The 20,223-nt window shown below is 41.3% G+C and overlaps 1 protein-coding gene across 2 annotated transcripts in view; it reads right to left on the reverse strand.

Annotated features, from left to right (window-relative positions):
* LOC129762148 (uncharacterized) overlaps nt 1–20,223 on the reverse strand; it is a 64,553-nt gene that overhangs the window by 13,099 nt on the left and 31,231 nt on the right. For both annotated transcript variants that reach the window (XM_055760142.1, XM_055760143.1), the window contains exons 3-4: nt 19,279–19,438; nt 4,062–4,263 (exon numbers count right to left, since the gene is read on the reverse strand). In XM_055760142.1, coding sequence (XP_055616117.1) covers nt 4,062–4,263; nt 19,279–19,438 — 362 coding nt within the window. The remainder of the gene's footprint in view (nt 1–4,061; nt 4,264–19,278; nt 19,439–20,223) is intronic.

Genomic DNA, 20,223 nt, shown 5'->3' on the forward strand with positions numbered 1-20,223 from the left:
CGGAAGTGGAGGGCCGACCAGCGTAGTAATAACCCCTGACCATAGAAGAGGAACAAATGCGAGGGCTGTTGCAAAGTGTAGTACCCCACGAGAGTTGCTGTGACGGAGTGCGCGTTATGTTGGAGGGCACTGCCTAATCGGCGCTCCGTTGGGAAGAGAAATCCTGCGAGGGCGGCTGTGACGGGGCGCGCGTCAAGATGGAGGGCGCTTCCTAATCGGTTCACGTCTCGACAGGTGAGAAACCCCGCGAGGGTGACTGTGACGGGTTGCGCGTCAAGTTGGAGGGCAATTCCTAATCGGTACACGTCTCGACGGGTAAAAGGAAGCCTGTGCAGCAGATGTGCGTGGCGGAGTACAACGGAAACGTAAATGAGATGTATAGAGAAAAAGGGAAGGATCAACGCTAGTTAGCGTTGAAAACTCGTGAAGTGCATGAGCACAGCCGCCCCCTGAAGTAGTCGCCTAGATGTGGTCCCGGGGGGAATGAGGCTACGAGTAGAGGGCTTGGTTTTTGTGGGTGCGATCCCCACTCGACGTTTGGGTTATCCCTTCCCAGATAAGGCTGGAAGAGCGTTCCTCACCTCTATAAAAAAAAAAAAAAAAAAAAAAAAAAAAAACAGTGCGTGCGGCAACCCTCGGTTGAGACAATGATACCTCATATCCATATCCCTAACCTGACCCGTCGCACAAAAATTGTTGCCCCTCTAACCTCGAGTAAACCGCGAGTAATCGGTCGAAACCTACTAAACATAGATTTAAGATGAAATTTTTGTATAAACTAAACTTGAGTTAGCGGCTCCGCAAAGCTTATGCGATTGAGCCTTACAAATAAACGAATTGAAAAAAAACAGATTTCAAAATTGCTTAACACATGGGACACTCTGGAACCTCAGTATCTGCATAACTTGGTGGAAACCATGCCAAAGCGAGTGCTCCTCGATGTTGAAGTAGTCATGCATCGGGCTATTTCACGTCCCTCTCGTATGTAAATGCACTACGAGTCAGGCCCGATGTTATTGATTTTGACCTAATCGGTTCAGCGATGTTATCGATTCGATCCATGAGCGAGACTCGATATGGTAGATTAAAGAAATTAATAATTTCATTTTAATCTCTATAGTAAAAATAATTAGTTTGCTAATAACATTGATGTAATAATATCCTCTGCAGAGTGATTTTTTTTCTGCCAGTCACTGCAACCATTCCGTAGCTACAATAAGCTACAACGACCTTCTGTCTCATCCGGGAAAACAGCTTTCTGAATCAACCGTATGACGGTTGACGAAGGAGAACGGGAATCGATGTCTTTGTTGGGTCAGCATTCATTCACCCAGATTGGGAAATGAGATTAGCACCCAAGCATCTTCTCCGCCAACCCTCGCGAATCACTAGCGATTGACTTTTGTGGCCATATGAGACCGGCTTAAAGAAAACTGGTTTTTCTCACAGTGTGTCAAAAATGTATGTCTAATATCAACGCGGCGAGATCGCGTGCAATATACAACTAATGTAATAATTTGGTTTGTTTTCTTGATTCGAGATATTGTTGCTCCCTCCCACTTCACATCAATCAATGAATGAATTTGAATGTAGCCAAAACAAACATTCGTTTTGTTGTCTGATGGGCTCGGCTGGAGACCGTAAAGGTGAAAGGTTTCCCCCAATATGGGCTTACGATTGATCTCAACATCTCATGTATCTCAACATCGAGCGTTCGCTGCATCATGCAGATGATTGTTTGATGAAAAGTGAAGGCCTGAGTCGTTCTTGTTGTCCAACATTATCGTCGAGATCGCATGATGAAATCCGATATCCGGGAGTGGAAACTGTTTTGGACATTATCTAGGTTAACCGAAGAAACTTGCCTCTCATAATTGGCAGTCGATTTTGTCGACTGAACAGAAAATGTCAATATCAAGTCCTTTTGCATTGCGGCTATATCGGCGGCGGTTACGCCCGTCGAAACCGGTTCTAGCGGCCCAAATTCTCTATCGCACTCCACCAGAGCTGTGTATTTCGCACAGCAAAAGCATACACAAGCGCACCTGCAGATTTCATCACCCCAAGCAGGTAAAGGGTGTGTCACATCAAATTGCATCACGGAAAAAACGCTGTAGAAATTTAATTTTTAGGAATTATATCTTCAGCTTTCGCTTATAATCAGATAAGAGTGTATAGATCACGTTGGCCATGCTTCACTGTCAATTTTTCGTAAATTTGGAAAAATGTCGTCGAACGAAAAAGAGCGTCGTGAATTAATCCTGTGCACTCATTTCGAGAACCCGGAGTTGTCACATCGGGACATCGGTAAGATGCTGGGAATCGTCCAATCCACGGTCAGCAGAGTACTAAAACGATACTACGAGAACCTAACCATCGACCGGAAGGTGAAGAACGGCAAATATGGATGCTCCGTCAGTGAAAAAGATCACAAGCGCGTAGTTAAGCAGTTTAGACGTGATCCGAGAAGTTCGGTCCGGGATGTCGCCAATAAGCTGAATTTGTCAAGTTCATTCGTCCAGCGAACCCAGCAGCGGGAGGATCTGCGTACATACAAGGTTCAGAAAGCTCCTAACCGCGACGAAAGGCAAAACATGGTGGGGAAGACGCGAGCCCGGAAACTGTACACCGAAATGCTGACGAAGCCGCATTGCCTGGGAATGGACGACGAAACCTACGTCAAAGCGGTCTTTCGTCAGCTGCCGGGCCTGTTGTTCTTCTCCGCAGAGGACAAATTCAGCGTTCCGGAGGTGATTCGCAAGCAGAAACTATCCAAGTTTGCCAAAAAGTACATGGTGTGGCAAGCGATCTGCTCTTGCGGAAAGCGGAGCGCCCCCTTCGTGATGACCGGCACGGTAAACGGGCAGGTTTACCTTAAGGAGTGCCTACAGAAGCGCTTACTACCACTATTGAAGCAGCACGAGGGCCCGACCATCTTCTGGCCGGATCTCGCTTCGTACCACTATTCAGAGGACGTGTTGGAGTGGTACGAAGCCAACGGGGTCACCTTCGTGCCAAAGGAAATGAACCCGCCCAACGCGCCGGAGCTTCGCCCAATAGAGAAATATTAGACGATTATGAAGCAGGCCCTCCGGAAGAACCCAAAAGTTGTCAAATCGGAGGTGGATTTCAAGTGAAAATGGATTTCTGTTAAAAAAAAACTACAACCTGACGTTGTACAGAACCTTATGGACGAGGTAAAGAGGAAGGTGCGAGCATACGGGCTTGGGCTCGAAGTATGAATAAAAAGAAAATGCCAAAAGTTGTTTAATAGTTTTTATTTTACTGTCTGAAATTTTCAAAAGGATCGGTCTACTGGGCGAATTTCTACAGCGTTTTTTCCGTGATGCAATTTGATGTGACACACCCTTTAGACTCCTGCAGCTACCCACTGTCTGTGTAGCATTTTCTTCATAAATGTTCCTTCTTTCAGTATCATACCGGCCAAAGTTGGCTGGTAACAAGGTTCCTTTTTTTCAAAAATGGCATCCAAGGCCTCCGAGTGTTCCGTCTGCTTTCTAACTGGTCCGTTTTGGCGTCGAAAAACATGTTTCACAATCGAATTGGCCGGGGCAACACAATTTATATTAACACCGCGCGAGGGCTACCATCGTCAGTGACACTCGAACATCCCTGGATCTCATCCAGCCTTCCGTCGCAAGCCATTTAAAAGAGGAAATAAAAAGCGAAAGTGAATGGACGCGTTCTGCAGACGGCAGGAGCAGAAATGAACGAGTCATTGTCGGGCTGCAGTCGATTATGCAAAGCACCTGTTTTTTTTAGTTAATTTTCACAGTGGGTTGCCTTAGAAATACAGAAAAAAAACTGGAATATGCGAGCAAGTTTTGCGCTCTGCTCATGGAATGTGGTTCGATCGCGATAAGCAGTTGGCGCTGTGAAGGTGGACAACAACTCAGCACTTTCTCTGTGCGGTAGATTTTGCCCTGACCGGTAAGGCTACCGTCCTTGCCCAAGGAGGATCGAGTTTTTTTTTGTGTATTTTGTTCGTTCACTGTTATGGTCTGTTCCTAGTTGGCTGGTAATGATCGAGGTGCTCATACCTGGTTTTTGATTTTTGGATTCCATGCGGCGTTTCTTCAGTGCCGACAGAAGGTCATCGTTGCTGCGGAACGGACGAATGCTGGGCCGGATGTTCTTCGGCTTCTCAGTGGTGGTGGTGGTTGTGGTCACTGGTTGATGCCCGGCAGGCTCGTCACCTTCCTCGCCCTCGACGTGTTCACCTTCTTCGTCCACATACTCGTCCTAAAAGAGTAAACAAAATGTTAGAGGAGATCGGAAGGGCGAATTTGATGAGCTTGGTGCGCACTTCTTCGTAAACAAGTCGCGCTCATAAAGAATAATTTGTTTTCAAATGTGTTTCACGTGTTGAGCATATTAAGAATCTTGGTTCTGTTGAAGTTATTTCGATGGCATATACAGTGTGTTAAGTTAACGAGCGCAAATATTTTGACACTTTGCCGTCCACAAATCTCGTAAAAAATTATTTGTTTGACGTCAACAGCGCTAATTCGGGTTACAGTAGAGCCCCGATTATTTGCTGAATAGTAGGGCAAGCTCACCGCGAATGACGAAAATCGCGGATTACACAATAATTGACTAAAAATAAAAAAAAAGAAGTTTCAGCAAGATAAATATGTTTTATTAATACAGAAAAACTTTAAAAAAATACGGCTGTTCTTGACATTATCGGGAAATTATAAATGGTTAAGTTTTACAAATCTCATCGTTAGTTCTCATAAGTTCTCAACCTTGTTCCCCTACTTTCATGAAAATTCGAAGATATGGTCAAACTTGTCATAGTTAAGCCCAAACTGTTTGCCTTAACTAAAACTAAAACTGAATAATTTAAAATGTACGATACTGTATGAGATACTTAGAACGATTTTGACGTAGGACTACGTCTTTAACTTTTTATTCAAGGGGTAAGCCATACAGCAATGTTTTTGGTTTATAACACAACAATAAAGACAGTGAAGGAAGTAAAAAATTTAGCGTATAAAGTAGGTATGCTTTTTTTATATTTTACTCACTGCTTGCGCTGTGGGGGAAGAGCAACAAACATTTTTGCATACAATTCGGGCCTTAGCCTTCATGGTAGTGATGGGCAAACCGTTCGCGGACGTCACGTCACGCGATCAAAGATTGAACGAACGGTCGTTTTTTTAAACGTCATACGAAATAATTCCGAACGAACTGATTTTCAGCAAAGGTGTAAATGATCAATTTAATGCATATTTTACAATTCATGTGTAATATTTATATACTTTCTGTTTATAAAAAAACTTGAAGATCCTGTGACGATTTATTAATTGGGTAAACAAAAAAATCTCTAGTGGGGAAGCAAATTGAAAAATGTCTTTTCGTTACTTTTAATCCTTGGTATAGCCTATTGCGTGTACTTGTAACCGTGATAACCAATGGTTATTAACCATTACTTTTATTAAACACTAGCTGACCCGGCAAACTTCGTACCGCCCAAATTTTGTTTTTTGTTATCAATACCTTCAAACATTCACGTTTTCTTACTATGAGCAAGTTCATGGGTCCAATCGCAGAGCTGTTCATTGATTGATTTTCTATTCGACCCCGTTGAATTTACCTTTTACTATAAAATTCCTAATATTTCTAACAAAACTCATCATTATAATATTTTGCAACACAATTCTCGTTCAAGATTTTTCAACCAGTTGCAAATAACATGTTTCTTCGTTACATGGAATAAATGTTTTATACAGAAAATATAAAAGAATAAAGACAGTCCTAAATCGGACAATTCCTTCCTCGAGTTCTGCTCTTATCAACACATCCGGCGATCTTTTTTTTTGGTATAGATAGAAGAAGATATAGGAGTGCGTTTCATCACATTAAAATCCTTTTCCAGTTTCGAGCAAAGATCAATTTCGCTAGCGCAAACATCAAATGGACTAACTGAACTTGTCACTATATAATTGTAGAACATATGGGAATTTAATTTTCCGAATTTTCCCTTTTTCCTTCAGAGTTTTCCGAAAATTTTCAATTGTCATGTTTGGTTGGAATATTTTTGGTTGAAATATGGGTAATATTTTTATGGGATTCCCTCTCCATTCCAGAGGAGGGAGGGGTGTCATACCATTATAGAAACATTTCTCATACCCAAAAACCCTCACATCCCAAATTGTGCTTGATTAGTTCTCGAGTTATGCAGAAGTTTGTATTTCGTTTGTACTGCAACCCCCCCTTAGAGAGGGGGAGGAGTGTATTCACCATAGAAACGTTCCGTGTCCCATAAAATCTTCACATGCCAAATGTGGCTCCATTTGCTTGATTAGTTTTCGAGTTATGCAGAAATTTGTGTTTCATTTGTATGACAGCACAGCCCACCCAGAGAGCGGGAGCCACCATAGAAATATTTATTGCATCCTAAAACCTCAATTTGCCAAATTTGGTTTCATTTGCTTGATTAATTCTCGAGTAATGCAGAAATTTGTGCTTCATTCGAATGGCAGCCCTCTCCCTTCGAGAGGGGGGAGGGGTATCTAACCACCATAGAATCATTTATTGCACCCTAATACCTCCACACGGCAAATTTCGTTTCATTTGCTTGATTAATTCTCGAGAAATTTAGAAATTTGTGTTTCATTTGTATGGCAGCCTCCCTCTCTAAGGTGGGGCTGCCATTTTTATATGTATAGATTTTGGCTATACGTCTTTACAACATGGCCTGATTCACAATTCTTCTCCAATTAACTCGGTTCGTGGCTATCTCCCTCCAATTTCCGCGGGCACCCCACGCTCACCATGTCCTGTTCCACTTGGTCTAACCATCTTGCTCGCTGTGCTCCTCGGCGTCTCGTATTAGCTGGATTCCAGATGAACACCATTTTTGCCCAGAGTATCCTTCCAACTTTGAACACTTTCTGGATACTGGTGGGTTCGCCGGTGAGTTGCATGAGTTCGTGGTTCATCCTTCGCCTCCATACGCTGTCCTCCTGTGCACCGCCGAAGATGGTTCTTAACACTCGTCGCTCAAATAATCCGAGTGCTCGCATGTCCTCTTTGAGTCTTGTCCACGTTTCGTGCCCGTAGAGGATAACCGGTCTTATGAGTGTTTTGTACAGGGGACATTTCGCACAATTACTAAGTCTGTTTGATCTAAGTGTTGGTGGTGACCATAGTATGTACAACTCCCATTGAGAATGCGTCTCCGGATCTCGAGGCTGATATCATTGTCAGACGATACCATTGATCCAAGGTAGACAGATTGGTCCACTGCCTCTAAATCATCGCCGTCGCGCGTGTATTTGGTTTTAGACGCATTGATTCTCAGTCAAACTCTCTCTGCTTCGTACTTAAGTCTGATGTAATGTTCAGCTACCGTCACAGATGATCTGCCGACATTGTGTACGTCATCAGCGAAGCAGATGAATTGACTGGATCCATTGAGAATCGTACCACGCAGGTTAAACGCCGCTCGTCCTATAACACCCTCTACCGCAATGTTGAACAGCAGGCAAGAGAGACCATCACCTTGTCGAAGATAATTGCGGTGCTCGAATGAATCAAATAATACACCCGATAGTCGCATATAGTACTGTATTCTATCCATCGTAGCCTTAATCAGTCTTGCCAGGCTCCCGGGGAAGTAGTTTTCGTTCACGATTCTCCAAAGCTCTTTTTGTGTTATTGATTCATATGCGGCTTTGAAGTCGATTGGATGATGCGCTGGGACTCTGTTAAGATCTGGCCAGTAGTAGACTAACCTTCGATGAAGTCGGCCTGATAACCTCCCACGAATCTGTTTGTAAGTGGCGATAGACGGCGGAAGATGATTTGGGAAAGCACTTTGTAGGCGGCATTCGGGACGGCGATTGCACGAAAGTTTTCGCAGTCTACCACAACTCTCCACTCCTCCGGTAGCTGTTCGGTTTCCAAAATTCTGGCAATCAGACGATGCATACTTTTTCAAGCCCATCTTGATAAGTTCTGCTCCGATGCAATCTTTTCCAGTTGATTTGTTGTTCTTAAGCTGTTTGATAGCATTCCTAATTTCACCTATCGTTGGGGTGGTACATCTGCATTATTTACTGCATCAAACGCTTCCATCATTATCGTGGTCTTTTACCTGTACACAATTCAGGTGTTCATCGAAGTGCTGCCTCCATCTTTCGGTCACTTCACGTTCATTCGCCAGGATACTCCCATTCTGAAACATTTCTGCTCGTGGCACGAAGCCTTTTCGGGATGCATTGAGCTCCGGTAGAACTTACGCGTATCATGAGAACGGTTCTTCACACTCCTCCTCTTTCTGGCGGCGCTTCTTTTTCCTGAAGAGTTTGGTTTGCTGTCTCCGCTTCTGTCTATATCGTTCCACGTACTGACGGGTAGATTGACGCAGCATTAGCTCCCGCGCAGCGTTCTTCTCGTGTAACACTTGCTGACACCCAACATCGAACCACTCGTACCGTCGTATTCGTTTCGCGTGTCCTAGGATGTTCTCCGATACACTGTTTATGGCTGTTTTAATCATGCTCCAGCAGTTCTCAAGAGGAGCTTCGTTAGTTTGGGACTCTTCCGGCTGTGCAGCTTCAAGCTAATGTGTGTAGTTTTCGGCGACATCTGCTTGTTTCAGTCGGGTAAGTTTGTACCGTCACGGGTATTGGTATCGAATATTGTTCACAATGGAGAGTTTTGGGTGCACCTTAACCATCACTAGGTAATGGCCCGAATCGTGTGGGCTGTGCACATTGATGATGCTGATGTTGAAGAATCAGCCCATATTCCCTAATCTGCACATTCTTGGGTTGATTGGTCACCAATCAATCACAAGCTTCGGCATATTGCACATCACAATGAAAACTTTACTTAGCTCGTTTGTATTGCCGCAGCCATGGCAGATGGTATGATCATCGCGAAACGTACGTACTGTAGATCCTTTTGAACATACTTCCTGCAGTGCTACGATATAAAACTTGCGGTTCTTCAATACTTCTTATGGGTGAAGTCAAGGAAGCCATGGCCAAGGATAGCCTCGCAGCGGAGCTATTCAAGGGAGGTCCAGGAAAACTTGTAGAGTGTATGCATCGGTTCATAGTCAGAATCTGGAACATCTGGAGTGGAAGCACAGGGTAATCTGGCCTATCTACAAAAAAGGTGACAAGCTGGATTGTGGGAACTACCGTGCAGTCCTTTAAAAGTACCGTGAGTATCGAGTCCCTACGCATCATATCTTCGTCGATTTAAAGGCCGCATATGACACAATCGACCGACGACAGCTATGGAGAATCATGGACGAACACGGCTTTCCCCGAAAGCTGACAAGACTAATTCAGACAACGATGAACGGTGTGCGAATCTCAGGCGATCTGTCGGAATCGCTTGATACTCACAGAGGACTTCGACAAGGCGATGGACTCTTCTGTCTGCTCTTCCACGTGGCGCTGGAAGGTGTTATGCGAAAAACGGTCTTCAACTTGCGGGGCACAATTTTCAACAAGTCTAGTCAGTTTATCTGCTTCGCCGGCGACGTGGACGTAATCGGAAGAACACATAGCGAGAGCGAACATGTATACCCGACTGAAACACTAAGTAGGGCTGTTTGGGCTTGAGATCAATGCGTCTAAAGTTAACTACATGCTAGCAGTAGGTGCTGATCGTAATAGAATTCTTCATGGAACATGGAAGTGATGTTATCAACGGCGACGGTCTTAAGGTGGTAGAGTAATTTGTTTACCTTGGCTCGCCGTGAAATTCGAAGACACATAGTCAATGGAAGTCGCGCCTAATATGGGCTACGCCAATCATTACGGTCCAACAAACTCCGACCCCGTACGAAGTGTACCATGTACAAATTCCTAATTCGACCGGTTGTTCTCTATGGGCACGAAGTATGGACAAGAAAGTCGTCAAGGCTGAACGCGTGCGATGGACAGGACATTTTGCAAGATTGCCAGGCAGCAGCTTTGCAAAGATGGTGTCCGCATTGAATCCGGTAAGAACAAGAAGTTGGTTGGATAAGAATTGACAAGAATCGGTGGAAACTGCAGATATGAACCAAGTTGTTGGAGGAGCAATGTTGTGAATCAGATCCAATCTCTTCAAGGGATGTAACATCATTTTAAATAAAAATAACAAATCATTCGATTTGGTGTTAAGTTACTGAGATGACTTTTCTCTTGTCTTAAAATTAAAAGCAACATTAAATGAACATTTTGACGATATTATGCCAATTAAAACAGTTTCAACCGAAACATTGTACGAAATTAACCAACATGTACTAGAGCACGCATTCGGATCGCTATTAAATCGATGTAATAGTTTATTAGAGCTGTAGAAAACTGCTTACAAGCAACTAATAAAAAATAACTCTTCGGAAAAGTTCATGTTCACTACTAGTGCCAAAACTTAATTGACAAACAGTGTATTTTCATTTGGGCTATTCTACGAGTTATTTGGTATTGAAATCTCAACCAAGAACTAATAAAAATGACACACACTGTAACTTTGGAAAAGTACAGAGGAATTGTGTATTGCACCGTTTTGGAGGAATGGGCTTGTATTTCTCAAAGAATGTTTTTCTGCTGATATTCGTTTTATGATTATATTCGACAACTCATTGATATGGATGACCAGATGTCGTTTGCATGCATTTCAGGATCCTTGAAAACCCATTTAATTCGACATATACGATTCATGAAATGCAAATAGTTTATGGAAATCATGGCAGTGAATAATATGCTCATTATGTAGAATGTTTCAAAATGAAATCAAAACTCGAGGTTCTCTTCCATCGATAGAGTTCATCCTTGTTAGCATGACCTCACATCCTGACAGTGCATTGGCGAAATTACGATGAACGTTCAGCCTTTGAAATATCGGATTTTTCAATAAGAGCGCTATAAAAGTTTTTTTTTTTAATAAATCAGAAACGGTTTTGGACATCAATGAAATTCTGGATTCATGTGAAAGTACATTTGATGCCTTTCTTTTGCATGAACACCACGGGCACGCTTGCAGAAATCCAAACGCTGAACCCCATTTTCGACGGTTTTCAAGCAAAAATCGGCCGATACTGCTGCAATTTCACGTTAGATATTCGTACGAAGTTCATCAATCGTCGCTGACTTGCTTGTATAGACCATAGACTTGACGTAGCCCCGCAGGAGCTAGTCTAACGGCGTCAAATCGCACGACCGAGGCGGCCAATTGACTGGGCCATGTCGAGAGATAACACGCTCACCAAACATGGTTTTCAATAAATCGATTGTTAAATTGGCTGTGTGGCTTGTGGCGCCGTCCTGTTGAAACCACATTTTGTCCAAGTCCATGTCATACAATTCGGGCCAAAAATATTCGGTTATCATTGAGTGGAAGAAGTACGGCCCAATGACGCCACCGGACCATAAACCGCACCAAAGCGTAATTTTTTCAGGATGCAATGGTGACTCATGGAGTACGTGTGGATTTCTGCCTTTCCAATAACGCATATTTTGCTTATTGATTAAGCCATTCACTCAGAAATGAGCCTCATCGCTGAAAATGTTTTTTTCGATGAAGATCCGGATCATTTTCAAGTTGTTGCTCAGCACAATTCACGAATACGACGCTTCTGGTGGTCAAGCGGTTTCAGTTCTTGCATCAATTTGATCTTGTAAGGATGTATGCCAAGATCTTTTCGCAAAATTCGCCACAACGACGTCACAGAGGTGCCCAACGCTTGAGAACGACGTGCTAGAGACTGATTTGGGTCTTCCTCAATTGATGCGCTAGCGGCAGCAATGTTTTCGACACTACGGGCACTTCTTTGTCTCACTGGCACGGGAACATTTTGTACTGTGCCTGTGGATTCAAATTTTTCCACTAGACGCTCAATTGTTGATCTGGCAGGACGATTATGACGACCATAAATTGGACGTAGCGCTCTTAAACTTGAGGCCATTGAATTTCGGTAGTAAATTTTAATAATCTCGACTCGTTGTTGGATTGTATATCATTCCATTATGAAATGGCAAACCTTACTGAAGAGCAATGTCAAGAGAGTGGGAAAAAATATGGCGCCGTTTGCTGTCCCTTTCGGTCTACTTTCATAGCGTCCATATTGAAATAACCTTTATCTCACTGTTTGATTGACCAACGTTAGTATCAGGTTTCAAATGCAAGGTTTTAGGGTATTTTATATGTTTTTATTTATTTTATATGTTTTTATTCTTCTGAGCTGTTCCTATTCCTAAAGGAATTTGGCGACTCAATGTAGTATAACTAGCGTCATTTTTATTAGTTTTTGATTGAAACTACTATGCACAATAACACACTTTATCCGTATTCAGAGTGAAAGAATTTCTTTGACGAAAAATCCACTACCCGCTCGGTCACGGAATATATGTTATGCAGTGTTGCCACATTTAAATCTGTACCAGAAGGGTCACAAATCTTACTCATCTGTACTCATCTTAGGAGCTGTCCACATACCACGTGGACAGAAAAAGAAAGATTTTACACTCCCCCCTCCCCCTCCGTGGACAAGTGTGGACATTTTCATACCCCTCTCCCTGTTGACCCCGTGGACATTTTTGCTTATTTAACTGGAATAATTGAGAAAATAACTGGATTGCACCTCAATTAAATTTTAATTCTATTTAAGTTTTTTTTTCAAATTTGACTAGCTGTACCCTGCCACGCCTTGGATATCTAGTATGCCAACACGGAAACGCGCAATATACAGTTGAACAATCCGAATCCGAATCTACATCACACAATTCCAAAGATTGATCTTGAGCAACGCCAATCGAATAAAATTAAATGGATTTAAAATCATTATCGGATACAATGCAAGTGTTCAAAAAATCGTGAACTAATTTTTTGAACACTTGCGAAAAAAATGTGTTGCTACCACATAGAATACGTATTCAACACTAGAAATTTGATTTATGCTCACAGCTTTACTTTAGAAGTGTGCTTATTCCATCTGAAAATCTTAAAGCTTCCTGAGGGGTTGGCAGTAGCAACAACAATCCTTGAAGTGGATTTTATATTGTGTCATAATATGAGCTCCATCAGTGGCGAACTTTTCGAGTTTATGAAGCGCACAAAAACAAACAGAACAATGTTATATGCATAGATTTTTTTTTTATCAATTAAAAAGAATTTCAAGAAAAGAAAAGATGGAATAGAGACCATGCACTGATATCTAAAGATCTTCATTTGATAAAGGATTGAGGAGTAAAGGGTCGAAACTTCTAAGCGATTTCGAAACGCCTGTACTTTCGATATAAATCATGACATGAAAACAAAAAATTCAGCATTTTCAAACTACAAATATCTGGTTTATGGATATCGAGCGGATTTGTCAAGTGTAGTTTTTTGCCCACTCCGGAGTATGATTGGTCACAGGAAATATCGCATATACGTTTCACTTTAAGTCATCAGCGCAATGCGAAACCTTTTCCGCAATAGTTCCGTGAATTTTCAAAGGATACTAATAGCGTATTAGCTATATTTTTAATGTATTTTTCAACTGCTTATTGACCATTCTTCATTGAGTGTCTAGATGGCTTTCAAATTGCTCGTGGGGAAAACTTCCTCCCCTATTCTGTATTTCGATCGATTCGAAATATTTGGATCAACTTGATAAAATTCCATTCTGTATTCCGTTCAAGTTGTTTTTGCAATTCGTTCAATCTGCTTCTCTTCGAACATTAAATGGGTAAAAAAATAGGTAATGCAAAATTATATCTAGAACGAAGTAATGATTTCGAACGGAATGCAAATCGGCGGAATGCAGAATCGGGGTATCATCAGAAAACTCACGACTCATTGATTTTTTACTAACTTTTCCCGAAAAGTTATTTGTATTGCTCTTTGGTTTTCCTCCGCTAAAATCCTTATCAAAACATCGCTTATCAAATTCGAAGAGTTTACTAAAGAACAATCCAACACCAAGTTAATCAATCGCTGCCCCGATTCTCCCCATTTTTTATTTAAATTTGTGCATTTTTGGTTTGAAATCTGCTGCCCGATTGAAACAAGTTTTTGAGAAATCAATTAATTTAATAGAAAGTTAATTGATTCCTCAAAAAGATGAAGAAATATTTAACCCATTTCAGGCCAAGCGTTCGAAAAATCGAACAACAACTTTGATAATTTTTCATGGCTTTGGAAAGCTACCATATGGTAAGCTTTTAGCATAAAATGATAGCTTAATTTATTAGCTATTACTGATCATCAATTTCATTCAATTTTACATAACTCTATTGGACAATAAATTCGGATTAAAGCAACTATGTGCGAAAAGTACATAACCTCACATAACCTAATAAAAAACAAAACTACTAAAATGCAAAAATGTGTGAAATTTCTTACAGTATTACTTAAAAAAGAACACACATTGTGATGTAAAAAAAAAAAACGTTGAATTGAACCTCCTACAAGATCATGAATGTAGGTTTTAGCCAATGTTTTCGTTTGACGATTTTTCGGTTTTTTATCATTTTCCAGAAAACGGAAGGACGGAAAAAGATAATTCTTGAAGATTTGGGTTTCTGTAACGTCAATAATCTAACCAATGGTGTTCATAGAAAAATAATTTTTACAGCTTATTGGGTGAAGCTGCTGAGAAAACTATTAGGGGTAGTGGGGGCAAATTGGTCATGGGGGGCAAAGTGGTCGCCTGCTTGTTTGGTAGTATAATTATTGACTATAGATGCCGTATTCATAGTCACCTTATGTTTGAAGAATTTAATGACTTTTGAGTCACCCTGTATTTCAGTAGAGCTTCTTCTTCTTCAATGGCACTAACGTTCCTAGAGGAAATTCGCCGTCTCAACGTAGTATTACTTGCGTCATTTTTATTAGTACTTAGTTGAGATTTCTATGCCAAATAACACGCTTTGAATGCATTCTGAGTGGCAAGCTCTAGAATACGCGTGATCACAGTGCAAGTCGGAGGAAATTTCTTTGACGAAAAATTCCCCCGACCAGAACGGGAATCGAACCCGAACACCCGGCATGTTAGTTATGACGCTAACCACTCGGCCACGGGAGCACCAGTAGAGCTGTCGCATGTTAAAATACAAATAAAAACAAGAAAAAAAGTTCGATTTTTCACCTTTTTTTCTAATGATGATGTAATGAAAAGTGTACTATTTTGAAATTTTATAATAAAAGCGGTTTGCTATCTTGAAGAACAATGCGTTGACCTATAATATACTTCGAGAAACGGGAATTGAATCGGTATGTGGGCGCTGGAAATGGGCATATTCCTTAGGGAGACCACTATGCCCCCACTTCCCCTATATCCGTTTGAGATATTGTTATATACAAGTGGTTAGGTAGCGGATTCGAAATATTATGTTTTGAATCATTTCAATTTTTGCAAGGTAAGGTAACAGTGTAGTGTCAAGGAAAGAATTGTAGAATGGTTGGACAGCTTCAATTTGGTTGAAAAAAACAATTCAGTTTATCATGCATTCTTGGAAAATTTATAAAAACCTAGAAAAGCACAACAATTTAAGTTTTATCTTTACCTTGGTTCCATTAATTTAAATGTTTTACAACTGCATTCTACGCAAATTTTTTTTATTTTTCAAATGAGTATTATAATTATTCTAAGTAGCGTACTTTCTAAATTAGAGTCAGTCCAAGACATAAAATTCGACATAAGATTATTTTTCTATACCCGTGACCAGTGTTGCCACATTTTAATCTGTACCGGAGGGGTTAAAAATCTTTCTCATCTGTTCTTTTTCTCCCAAAAATCCGTACCAAAAATCTGTACCATCGAAAATATTCGTTATAGAGGAAAATCGATTTTATTAGCATGAAAAAATACTCATTTATTTACTATAAACACTACATTTACATTTGTGAGTCATTCGTGCGTTTGATGGTGCTTATACGAGTACATCTTCTTCTTCTTCTTCGTCTTCTTCAATGGCACTAACGTTCCTAGAGGAACTTCGCCGTCTCAGCGTAGTATTACTTGCGTCATTTTTTATTAGTACTTAGTTGAGATTTCTATGCCAAATAACACGCCTTGAATGCATTCTGAATGGCAAGCTCTAGAATACGCGTGATCACAGTGCAAGTCGGAGGAAATTTCTTTGACGAAAAATTCCCCCGACCAGAACGGGAATCGAACCCGAACACCCGGCATGTTAGGTATGACGCTAACCACTCGGCCACGGGAGCACACTAGTACATAGTTTTTCGGAATCTAAAGTCTGCTTCATTTAATATTGGAACAAATTCTTTTGCTCATTGTGGCGCTCCTAGTGGACGGATTTGGAAACTTTTTTCACCCACGTGTCGGGAAATTCATTACCTTTCACCATGTATTTATGTCATAACACCAAACGATAGCATTTTGTAAACAACCGCCATGGAAGCCGAACGGAGAGATAAAATTGTGCACAGTTTTCTTGAAAATCCATTGTTGTCGGCATCTAAGCTAGCTAAACAGCTTAAAATGCCCAGAAATACCGTATGGCGTGTTATCAAGCAGTACAAGGGAACATTGACGACGGCTCGGAAGCCGCATTCGAAGCGTCGGAGTGGAACTGTCGACCGGAAACTGCGTGGGAAAGTCATCAAGGCCGTCAAGAGGAATCCCAATCTTTCAGACCGCGATTTGGCCAATAAGTTCTAGGCCGCTCACAGTACGGTGCGACGAATTCGTCTCCGGGAAGGAATAAGGTCATTCCGAGCCAGCAAACAGCCAAATCGGACGCTGAAGCAGAACAATGTGGCCAGCATCCGTGCTCGAAAGCTGTACGACCAAGTGCTGACCAAGTTCGACGGATGTATTCTGATGGACGATGAGACCTACGTGAAGGCGGACTTTGGGCAAATCCCAGGTCAAAAATTTTATTTGGCGACGGCTCGGGGGGATGTACCTGCAAAATTTAAGTTCGTGTTTGCGGATAAATTCGCCCGCAAGTACATGATTTGGCAGGGGATATGCAGTTGTGGACAGAAAACCAAAGTCTTCCTCACTGACAAGACAATGACATCAGAAGTCTACAAAAAAGAGTGCCTACAGAAACGGATTCTGCCGTTTATTCGTGCCCACGACCGTCCAGTAATGTTTTGGCCGGACCATTACAGCTGCCATTACAGCAAAACGGTTATGGAATGGTACATAACGAACGGGGTCAGCGTAATACCGAAGGACCTCAACCCCCCAAACTGCCCCCAGTTCCGGCCGATAGAGAAATACTGGGCAATCACGAAGCGGAGGCTTAAGGCAAAGGGAAAACTTGTTAGGAACATGACTCAAATGAAGAACTGGTTGAATCAAATCGCCAAAACGGTGGACGAAAAGGGTGTGCGCCGCCTAATGTGCCGTATTAAGGGAAAAGTACGAGAATTTCTTCGAAACAGCAATGAATAATTTTTTTTATTTTTTTTTTATGAAAAAGTAAAGAAAATGCTACATTTGTATGAAAAACAAATTATGAATTCGTTAATAAATGACTGAACTACACGCAATTGTTGTGTTCCAATATTAAATGAAGCAGACTTTAGATTGCTTGATTGCGCGATACTGCGGCGCAAAACTCGTCTTGTACCCTAATGTTGCATTGTTCAAATGTAAGAAATTTCACACGCGGAAAAAATCTGTACCAATCTGTACTTTTTGACGAAAATGTGTACTCTGTACCGTACAGAATCTGTACCAAAAATGACGAAAAAATATGTACCTTTCCAGATAAATCTGTACGTGTGGCAACACTGCCCGTGATATATGTTTTTCGTATCATTTATTCTATGCATGCATTCTATGCAGTTACATTTGCTTGATGCAGTACAAAATTGTTGTATATTTTGCAACAATTTAAATTTTTCTGTTATTTTTTGTCGTGAACATCAACTCGAGAGTATGTACCGTGAGTGTATTATTAGAAGTGTAATTAAAAATAGCATTGGTAAACTTTTAGAATTCACCAATCAACAGCTGGGCCGAGTTTGACAGGTAGTCTTTAGTATGTAACTCGGTGCTGATGCTCAACAAGATTTTTGTACCCAGTTGAGCTCCCGCTACTTGTGCACACATGCGCTCTGGCGAATGAGCACGCTCCGAAACACAGATGAAATGTTTGGTTGTCAGCGCCGTTCTTACGTAGAGATTTTCGCCCAGTGTTAAGCTGAGTTTTGCGCTGAAATTTGCACCGTGCTTGCGCCGTATTTCTATACTGCGCGCTTGAAACTGGATTGCTCTCTCTGTTGAGATATTTTTCTTCACACAAGCGCATACGGTTCAAATGGGGGCGCGCTGTTGTTTTTATGCTTTGCTTAGAACGAACGAAGACAAAGCGGGCGCTAGAACTTGATGTGTATGTGTGTGTACAGAACGAGACGCGTATCACACAAGTGAGAAGAAATGTTTAGTATCTGAGTTCTGCGCCGGTACATTTTGCGAAGTCGTGCTTATGAATTTTGTGCTCTTCGCACCAAGAGAGAATACGAGTTTTCTTTGAGCGCGCGTTGATGAAAATTAACTCAAGCGCAGCGCTGTGTTTGTTTTCTGAAGACTGTTGACAGGTATATGGTCCAGAATTGACCCCTCTGACTGGTATCGTCTCAAGTTTATATGTTCTGTAATATCATTTTTTCTTGAAAGGTTATTATGACATTGTGTTGGAAGTATAAAGTCTTGTCAACACATTATCACCAGCATATTTTGCACATTATTTGCAAAGCGTTCGTAGTAAATTAATCAAAATGTAATTCACATCATTCCTCGCGGTAGCGAATATTGAATATCCGAGTTTCGCTTCTTGTATAACAAGGATAGTCTTATGGACATATATACATTTAAGTGATTATTGTAAGTGATTTTGAGTAGCTTTCAATGAATATTAGAGTACCTATATTTAGACTAGTTAATGACAATAATAATAGAAGATGAATTAAATTGTAGCCATCGTTCGTTCAAGAAGAATTCAACAATGTCGTACAAATACGATGATATGTCGAAACATGAAAAATAAAATAATTTTAGCAGAGAATGTTTGATTCATGTAAGAAGTTGAACTTCCTGCTTCCAGTGAATGTTCACAAGTCACAAGTCACAAGTTCACAAGTGTTCATAAGTAAGTTCAGTGGAGCGATGAATTATTGTCCACATTCGAAAGAACACATTGAACCCGCAGTCGATAGTTCAACAAACGAGTGCAAGGTTTTCTGGGTTCACATTTTTTTTTCCTAATTTTGCTTCGCAGTTCAATCTAAACTAAAACATGAAACATAACACCCGGTACGAGGTCAGCTAGGTTCACTCACATCAGCGTATTCGGGCGGAGGCGTCGTGGTGGTTGTCTTGGCCAGCGGGTTCTGTCGGCCGATGTTGCCCCGTCGCAGCAGCAGATTGTTCCGACTGTTGTCCTGCGAGAGGACGGATGTGACCGTCGCCGCCAGGCATAGGAGTACTGTTAGATAGGCGCTGCGGAAAGGGAAGAAGGTGAGAAAAAACGCGTTAAATCAGGAAGATATGTGTCTAGTTGAAAACCGAGAGATTTTAGTTGAATACAATCCCAACCCAATAATTGGCGTCGACCTTCGTACATTTTTTTTCCTGGTGTATGATTGACACAGGTTCACAGTTCCGCGTTGGAACATTTCATATATTTTCAGACTCGAAGACACCGTCATTGTTCGTTCCGTCAGGCGCTTTATAAGGAAGTTTGGCATAAACTCGAAAGTTGATGCTGTTAAAAAAGTGCACGATACAATCATACTTCGGAGCTTGGGTGCATTTATGAGCCTCGTCACTGCCTTGGTCAAGGTTTGCGTTTTGTACATTTTCTTTCCGGCATGATATAATTTATACGGCTTGTCTGTGAACAAGTGATGATATGTGATTATGATGATAGGAGGGAATGATACAATGTATGCTATCTCGGCATAAATTGAGTATATATAATAATTATGTGAATGATAAATTTTGGAGGTGAACACGATTCGATACTGATACAAAAAAATGAATTTAGGTATGAAAACTGGATTTTTGTCATTCACTTTGCCATGAGAATCTGTTTCTTGTAGTCCTTCTTAGTGTAGGGGAAGACGGGGTAAGACCGTCCCCCTAAGAAAACCAATTTTCATTTGAACGTCCTTCAGGATTTCCCCTATTTGTTGTACTACATATCATTGAATATCTAATAATCTACTACTAAAAATGTGTAACTGTTCATTGTATAACTTTTTTTTTGCGTTTCATTCATTAAT

Source organism: Toxorhynchites rutilus, chromosome 1, assembly GCF_029784135.1.
Source record: "Toxorhynchites rutilus septentrionalis strain SRP chromosome 1, ASM2978413v1, whole genome shotgun sequence".
Classification (NCBI taxonomy): domain Eukaryota; kingdom Metazoa; phylum Arthropoda; class Insecta; order Diptera; family Culicidae; genus Toxorhynchites; species Toxorhynchites rutilus.